Source organism: Nymphalis io, chromosome 16, assembly GCF_905147045.1.
Source record: "Nymphalis io chromosome 16, ilAglIoxx1.1, whole genome shotgun sequence".
Classification (NCBI taxonomy): domain Eukaryota; kingdom Metazoa; phylum Arthropoda; class Insecta; order Lepidoptera; family Nymphalidae; genus Nymphalis; species Nymphalis io.
In genome coordinates, this window is record NC_065903.1 from 11,359,329 (window position 1) to 11,369,090 (window position 9,762).

The 9,762-nt window shown below is 34.3% G+C and overlaps 1 protein-coding gene across 1 annotated transcript; it reads right to left on the reverse strand.

The window, feature by feature from the left end:
- Window positions 1-441: 441 nt before the first annotated feature.
- Window positions 442-6,937, reverse strand: LOC126774319 (uncharacterized). Its single transcript, XM_050495788.1, has 2 exons — window positions 5,870-6,937; window positions 442-915 (listed from the first exon to the last, which is right to left on the reverse strand). Exons 1-2 carry the CDS (start codon window positions 6,680-6,682, stop codon window positions 505-507), a joined length of 1,224 nt encoding a protein of 407 aa, XP_050351745.1. The 5' UTR covers window positions 6,683-6,937; the 3' UTR covers window positions 442-504.
- Between the last annotated feature and the right edge of the window lie 2,825 nt (window positions 6,938-9,762).

Here is a 9,762-nt window from a genome sequence, read left to right on the forward strand (position 1 = left end):
GGCACAAGGGACGTAACATCTTAGTTCCCAAGGTTGGTGGCGCATTGGAGATGTAAGCGATGGTTAATATTTCTTACAATGCCAATGTCTGTGGACGTTGGTGATTACTTACCATCAGGTGGCCCACATGCTCGTCCGCCTTTCTATTTTAAAAAAAATATATATATATATATATATATATATGACATTATTTGCGATGACTATTCAATCTACATTCCGAACAACTGGTATATTAATTTTCTAAAATATCAATTTAAATTTGCTTGTAAAGTATATTTTTAATTTGGAGTCATATTGGCGTGAATAATGGAACAAAAATAACGTTAAATTTTAATAAATTTCTCAAACATTAACATAATATTCTTTAACATCGTGATTGTTGAAATTTATAAACAAATTTTATCGTTTAATTAAATCATAAAAAATACAACGATCGGCTGTATACAACAAACTTTTATAATTTCGACTTAAAAAAAAAACATTAAGTAAACAAACACAATCTGATTACAAAATTCCCAAGTCAATGAAGTCATCAATGATCCCTTGCATTCTATCATAAAATCTGTCATCGACTTCTATCTTCATCTCCAAGAGTTCATCCTTGCTTAAATCTGGTATATTATCAGTGACGAAAAACATTTGCAACATATATAGCGTGTACATTAAGCCGTAGTCTAAGCTATCCTTAAAGCATTCCTCAAATTCAACCCTCGGGCACACTGTAGAGACATCAATAGCGAAGTAATTCAGGAACCTCGTTAAAGTCTCATAGTATAGATCTTTTAGATAATATAAGTGTTGTTTTCTGAAGTCCCTATCACTTGCCGCGTATATAAAGTATATGAGGTCAATGACCGGACAGCCGTAGTATATTTGCTGGAAGTCGATCGGTATTGCTTCTGTTATTTGTCCGTCCTGTGAACGAAAATGGTTTTTATTAATATTGACTTCGTATCATTTGTAACCATATTATGACAGTTCTGGATTGGAAACAGGAGTTGGTGGGTAAAATGCTTGATGAAAGATAATTTTATAAGTTATAAGTTAGAAGATTGGCTAACATAAAAGACTATAAAAGAGGCATTACAATGTTATATATTTTTTGAAACTCAAAATCATCTAAGGTCCCAGATGTTGCAGATTTACTGGTGGTAGAGCTTTGTGCAAGCTCGTCTTGGTACGTACCACCCACTCATCAAATATTCTACCGCAAAACAGCAGTACTTGGTATTGTTGTGTTCCGGTTTGAAGGGTGAGTGAGCCAGTGTAATTACAGGCACAAGGGACATAACATCTTAGTTCCCAAGGTTGGTGGTGCATTGGTGATATAAGCGATGGTTAACATTTCTTACAATGCCTATGTCTATGGGCGTTAGTGACCACTTATCATCAGGTGGCCCATATGCTCGTCCGCCTTCCTATTCTATAAAAAAAAAGATGACAAAATAGTTATGGTATATAACGTAACGTCATATAATACCGTGCAATGCGTCATATGATGTGATATGTTATGAATCGTAACAATTATAGTTTAAATGCATTTTGCTGGACGTGAGATTCGAATTACATTTCTTGTTTATCTGACGTTATTTGTAAATGATGATCATAACATCAAACATCGATATTGTATCTCAATATGCTATATGAAATTTGGCATAAATTTTCAAATACGTTTTTTAAATATATGTTTAGAATAAGTTTATAATAAGAAAAAACCGTTATCCTTTTATTTATAAGCCTTTTTGCAAACAAACCCTACATATCATCATATCACAAGACATGCTGTGTAAGTGCAAAAGCTTGTGCAGAAACACAGATGCAGTCTGTAAATAAAAGCTCTCTTTTAAAGGTAAGGAAAAATCTATTTAATTATTTATACACGGTTGCTCAAAACAGGAGTGTAGAAGTTTTTCAGTGTTCATGTACATATGTGTGTATGTACATATGTACATACGTATGTATTTTATTCTACTTTTAATATCTAAACATAAAAATATGTCGACTTGATTAGTATTTGTTAATATTTTTATCGATATTGCCTGTTAAATGATAAAAAGATGAATTATAAGTAGAAATAAAACATAAACACTTTGTTATGTTTGATCCGATTTGAACCTGAAATGTCCGATTACGAATATTACATTCTAATCACTGTGAAATTTCGTGTCTACACATACTAATATACATATATTACAAAACAACTTGAATTATCATGTTGTAGACTGTATATAATTGGATGCCAATTAGGTAAATTACTTGTGAAATGTATTGCATTGAACTTCAATATTCATTATATATTGAGTATATGTATATGGGCATGTACTAATTGATGGAAAAGAGTAACTACTTAAAGGCTTTACTTATTAATGTGTTGTCGTTCATTTAGAGGGGTTTATTGTCTAAGTCATCACGCTTGGCAGGCGGGTTGATGACCGCAGTAGCTGGAAATCTTTCGCTGATAGCGCTGCTGCCCGCTATCAGGATTGCATTTTCGGATTCCAGCATTTGTGTGGTTATACCGCCACGATATCTAGCGTACGTAACACACCTCTGGGGTGAAGCTATCGACAAGCATGGAGAATCGTTGGCTGTCAGCCTCGATATCTCCAAGGCTTTCGACAGGGTCTGGCACAAAAGTCTTCTCTCCAAGCTGCCGCCATATGGTCTGCCTGCTCAGCTATGCATTACATATTGCGCTTCACAATTCTATGTAGTGAATGCTGGGGTCCCCCAGGGATCTGTGCTATCTCCCACACTCTTTCTTTTGCATATCAATGATATGCTCTCTCTTGGGAACATACATTGCTATGCAGACGATAGTACAGTGCATGGTGGATACCACGGACGCGCAGTGGCTGGGCGAGCGGAAATTGAGGAGAGGCGGAAGGATCTTGTCATTGAACTCGATAGGACGTTAGAGCTCATCGCCAAATGGGGTTCCGATAATCTTGTTGAGTTTAATGCCAAGAAAACACAGGTATGCGCTCTCACGGCGAAAAAGTCAACATTTTTCCCTCTTCCCTCCCTCTGTGATACTCCGCTGGTGATGCAAAGCAAAATCGCCATGCTGGGGATTGACGTTCGCTGCTACCTTAGTCCAAGGGATTACATCGAGGCTGTTATAAAAACAGCTTCACGGAAACTCGGAGTTCTGAATAAGGTGCGGCGCTTTTTCACGCCACAACAACTGTGCCTGCTGTACAAAACACAGGTACGGTCTTGCGTGGAATATTGCTCGCACCTTTGGGATGGCTCCGCTAAGTACCTACTTGAGGCCTTGGACCGGTTGCAGCGACGTGCTGTACGCATTATTGGCGATGTAAAGGTCACAAACACCCTTGAACCTTTACAATTGCGTCGTGAGATAGCAGCACTGAGCGCTTTCTATCGACTGTATCACGGCGAGTGCTCTGAGGAATTATTCTCTCTAATTCCTGCTTCTCCCTTCCTTCTTAAGTCCACGCGAGCTGGTTGTCGATGTCACCGCCTAACTGTGACATCAATTCCATCGCGAACAAAGAAATTTGGCAACTCCTTTCTTTGTCGCACTTCCAAAAAATGGAATTCCTTACCAGCTCACGTGTTCCCCTCCTCTTACAACCCGGGTTCCTTCAAACGAGGCGTGAAGAGGCATCTTGCGGGCCGGCAAGGCGAAGGCGGCTAGTGCAGAACGTTTTTCCCGTCTGTACTGGCCGTCGTCGCGTTTGGACTCTACTACCACTTACCATCAGGTAGAGTAGAGTCATTTGCCCTCCCGGCGAATATAAAAAAAAAAAAGATTTTGGTCACCAGAGCCTCGTTCGTTGATCAGCAGGATGCACCACTTGCAGGTGACGTTGACGGTAGAGAGTCTAAGGCCGTTGTCGACTCCCCTTACATCCCTACATTCATATTGGATATAAATGTTGTTTAAAGGGTGATCAGATACACATCGCTACGTCTTCTTCTTTGGAATGTCAAATCAATGATAAAAGAAAGAGAGAAATCAGTGTTTATGTAAACAAAGTTTTGTTATTTGGCCGTTTGTGTTTAGCGCGTTTTCATTGGTAGAATTTACATTATATTATAAGCCGTGAATTTAAATTATATTTGCTAATGATGAATAAAACAAATATGTTATAAAAAAAAAATTAAACTTCTATTATAATTATATATAAGCATAGCCTATGTTATCTACTTTCAAAAGAGAACAATTATGAAAAAAAAAACGATGAAATAATCTAAATACTTCAAACAAAATTTATTATTGACATCATAAAATTCACTATCTTAAAACAGTTGTTCAGCTTAAACGAGCTATGTCTTTCTGGCGACATCGAAGTTGGTACTGATCGACTATCACCCAAGAGACGGAAACGTGAAGGTTGAAAATGAGGGGAAAAATGGATATCATTATTATCTTTCAATCGTTATCATTTAAGATATACGAGTACATGATATCGATGTTATGTGATGATATTATTTTTGAATTTAATGTGATCGCAAGCTATGTCACAGTGTATGCAACACTTTGCTATATATTTGTAGATTTATTCGAACATTACTGAATTTTCATGTGACATATGTGTTTACATCGTGCCTTACCGAAGAAAAAAAAACAAGGGAATTTGTTTAGGTTTACTTTAATAATATGAAATGCAGTTAATGCAAGGTATAATGTTTGTTTCGAATGGAATTCTGCTACAAGTTTTTCTAGCCTGTCTTTTAAATATAGGAGGTGTTTGTTCATTAGTTAGACTTGATATATATTTCATATGATATTAAATGAAACTATTAATGAAAATATTTTCAGACCTACTTAGTTTTGCTTTTGTTGTATAAAATTAGATACGAATAAGCTGTATATGACTTGGTCAAAGTGAAATCATCTCATGTCGTATATACGCTTTGACACGTATATACGACTTACCGAGGAGACCAGGACCCCTAGTGGTTAGAACGCGTGAATCTTAACTGACGATCGTGGGTTCAAACCCGGGCAAGCACCACTGAATTTTCATGTGCTTAATTTGTGATTATAATTCATCTCGTGCTTGACGGTGAAGGAAAACATCGTGAGGAAACCTGCATGTGTCTAATTTCATTGAAATTATGCCACATGTGTATTCTACCAACCCGCATTGGAGCAGCGTGGTGGAATAAGCTCCAAACCTTCTCCTCAAAAGGGAGAGGAGGCCTTAGCCCAGCAGTGGGACATTAACAGGCTGTTACTGTAAGCTGTATATAACTACAATAATTTATCGAAACACGTTGCGTTATAAATATTAACGAAAAAATATAAACTATAAATTTTAGTATGACAATTACTACGAGGTCGGTGAAATATTTACAAATATTCATGATTTATGAGCAAACGTACAAAGGTCCATAACAATGGTGGGTTCGTTCACCTCTACCTTTTGTTATGATCATTAACTGCTAATGCGGTTATTGGCGGTGCATAAGATGTACTATTAATGTGATGACGTTCGTATTCATTCTACGTGTTTTCTATTACACCAATATTAACTAATTCGTTAGTATAACGGTAATCTTAGAAAGCTGTAGACCAAACTCTTTGTTTAAAACCTGGGCTGGACCAATAATAAGTTATTGAGTTCTCCCGTTATTTCTATTAAGCCCGATGTTTGCATGTTTACTCTTCGATGCCTGCATGATATAAGGAGTGTCTATATCCTTATCGTGTCAAGTTCTACATCCATCAGATTATGAGAGAGATGGAGAGCACACCTATGTTTCCGCGCAAACGTTTAGTACAATATCACCTCCGCAACTAGTCTAGGTCTTAAGAATATCTGTCGTGATCGAAATCGGTCAGGACGAATATTGTGAAAATTTAATAATTAAACTGTTATAAACATGTACTTACTTGTTCCTTGATCAAAATATTATTCATTTTATAATCTCCATGGCACAGGCATTTGATTTGTGAATGCAATCCATTCATATATTTAGGATATTTGTCTAGAGAATACTCGAAAAATTTTGATATTTTTTCTTTTGTAACATCATCCAATTTAGAAACGGAGAGTTCACACATGTTCGTGATAAATTCATTCCAATAATCATCATAAACCATAGATTGTTTTATTGTTTTAATCTTCGTTTCAAAGTATTCGGGTTTCATTTTTTGTAAAACGAAAGACAAGCCGTGGAATTTGGCTAATTGTTCTATAGATAACTTTGCGAATTCTATACACATAACATCCATTCTGGACATTGTTTTAAAGTTATATTTAGCTAAATTTTCAAGTATTATAACTTCATCGTTCGTTTCTTCATAACTTTTGACTATTTTGAATCTATCATCGGCGGGAATGTTTGCGTTTTCTTGTAATTCGTTAAACATTTTAGCGAGTTCTTTGTAAACAAATGCTTCTTTCTTGTAAACTTCCGATATAGAATATATTTTGAAGTCATCATTGCGAATTATACGTTTTAGAAATATGTTATTTTCTTTGTTATCTTCATTTGTTTTGCCGTTAATATCTATTTCGTATAATTCACCCATAAAATTGTTACCACCAGTTGATATTTTTTTAACATTTACACTGTAAGCTGTGTAACCTTCTCTTGTTATAACTTCATGTATCGACTTTTTTAAACCTTCAGAAAAGTCCTCATTAAATAGGATATTATCGCACTTGTAATTATCGCTATACATATTTGTAGTATTATCCATGTTATAAGAAAGGTTGATCACTTGATAATAAATCCAAGCAATCGTATCTAGATTTCTTTTGGATGGATTATACACTTATTCACATAAACAAAAACAACAAACCGAACTTAAATTTGTTACAATTTTAATTTTAAAATGTCTTGAAACCAAATATAACGATTTATATGATATTATTAATAACTTTGGTTACTAACAAGTTTAAGACCTACAAACAACACAATCAAAATGAATTATCACTGATAAAAATACCGATATCAACACGCCACAGACAAAATCGACGAACTGACTGTCAGCTATCTTCAAGTTTCACGATGTTCAATTATTGCACAACTTTACACAATAGCTGTATACAAAAATAGCTTTTCCTGTTAAAGAATAGAGTTCAAAATTAAAAATCATCAAACTTAACTCTGCTTAAATGAGTTATTCCGTTACATTTGTTCGGATGTGTTGCGTATATGTTATCTGCGAGAAAGAGATAGATGTATTTGTGTCTCGTTTACCTCTATTTAGAGGTTTAGTTCGATTTTTAATAAATCTGTATGAATTAAATTTATTACGGCTTATTATATAACTTGTAAAGTTATTAATTTTGAAATAATTATAATTTGAATATTATAATCTGATATATAACAGTAACAGCCTGTTAATGTCTCACTGCTGGGCTAAGGCCTCCTCTCCCTTTTGAAGAGAAGGTTTGGAGCTTATTCCAATGCGGGTTAGTAGAATACACATTTGGCATAATTTCAATGAAATTAGACACATGCAGGTTTCTTCACGATTTTTTCCTTTATCGTCAAGCACGAGATGAATTATAAACATAAATTAAGCTCATGAAAATTAAGTGGTGTTTTCACGGGTTTGAACCCACGATCATCAGTTAATATTCATGCGTTCTAACCACTTGGCCATCTCGGATTTGATTTTTAATTGATCTGATATATGTATTGACATAATTATTTTAATCAAATTATTTGTGTTATTTCGTACTAATCAGGACAAAGTAACATTTGAAATTGCAAACAAATTTATATAAAATAATATAACATAAAAAATATTTTACTCTGACTTTTCTTTTTATATAGAGCTATATATTTGATGTATAGTTATTTCAAACATGTTTAAAAAGAATATACATATACAAAGCCATTTCATTATTAACCATTATCAATATGCCAAATACAATATAATTTGGTAGACCGAAAATACGTGAGTTTTACATACATTTATATTTACTTCCATACGATAATAGTATAAATCCTGCATGCATTACATTAAAACGATCCTGCGGTCTGATCCGTGTCGAGGACCGCCATCGGGCTTTTGTGTGTAAAATCCAACAACCCAGGGAAAAATATAACATGTTCCCTGCTTTAAAAACCCAGCTATTTTACCACATAGCAATTTTAGGCGATAGAAGTTGTGTTGCAATGTTTTGCTTTAAAAGTTTTGCATTATTAGCACAATATTAAAAAGACTTTTGTTTTAATATTGGCGATTGAATTTGTACGAGTATCTAACCTAATCGCTTATGGTTTCAATATCTATGTAATGAACTATTTAATACGAAACCTATTCGTACAGTAATAGTAACAGCCTGTTAAGGCCTCCTCTCCCTTTTGAGAAGAAGGTTTGGAGCTTATTCCACCACGCTGTTCCGATGCGGATTGGTAGAATACAAATGAATTATAAACACAAATTAAGCACATGAATATTCAATGGTGCTTGCCCGGGTTTGAACCCACGATCTTCGTTTAAAATTCACGCGGTCTTACTACTAGGCTATCTTGGCTTACCTATTCGCATTAATATTATAAATGTGAAAGTTTGTATGTCTGTGACAGCGCAAAAACATCTGAACGGATTTAGATAGAATTTGTCACACAGATAATCTAAACTTTTCTTGTGATCTCGCTGGACTAACGCATTTACATCTTGAACATGAAGTTGGAGTTTGATGTTGCGAGGGATGACTGGGGGGGGGGGTTTATGTGAGAAGTAATAATAACTGAACGTCACGACGGCAGATTCTGAATGATTTTCGCATCAAACTAAATTCTACCCGGGCGAAGCCCAGTGATCCAGTTTTTGGTCCAATTTTATATATATAAAGAGAAGTTTTATTTATTTATTTTTTTTTTTTCAATTACATGCAAATATTACAAATCCGATTGATATAGAACTTTCACATTATTTTAGCTTATAGTTTTAGTGTATCGTGTAGCTTAATGTCGGCGAAGTCAGAGAGTAAATTGTCGGTCCAAGCGCTTTTGAAGGAAATGCTGCCAAAATATAACAGAGACATAACAGCTTCAAATAAGAAATTATTTAGGTCTCAATGTTTATATATATAATTAATTTTATATATGATAATGCAAAAAAACCCATGCTGGTTTAAATCTAAGGTATAAAATATTATACCTGTATAAAGTCGGGATAGGTAGCTTACTACAAACAAATAAACGAATTAAAATAATTCCGAAACCATAACAATACACAAAAAATATATATTAATAGTAAATCTACCACCATTTGCAAATATCCCACCGAGAAGAACCGTCATAAAACGCAATAATTTATCTTTCCATTAAATAACATTGGTGCGTTATTTAAAACCAATTAATCATCCTGCATTAAAATTAACAAAAATATCGTCTACATTTTTATAAAATACATAAATTATATACTATATACATAACATATATATATATATATACATTTGTGCATATACACTTTCATATTACAGAACCATGACGGTCCGGTTGGCGTGGTTGGTAGATAATTGCCTTTCACGCCGAAGGTTGTGGTTTCGATTCCCATCTAGGACAGAAATTTTTGTGCGTGAACATGTCTGTTTGTCCTGAGTTAGGTTGTAATTATCTATATATTTTATAGTTAATATTCATGCGTTCTAACCACTTGGCCATCTCGGATTTGATTTTTAATTGATCTGATATATGTATTGACATAATTATTTTAATCAAATTATTTGTGTTATTTCGTACTAATCAGGACAAAGTAACATTTGAAATTGCAAACAAATTTATATAAAATAATATAACATGAAAAATATTTTACTC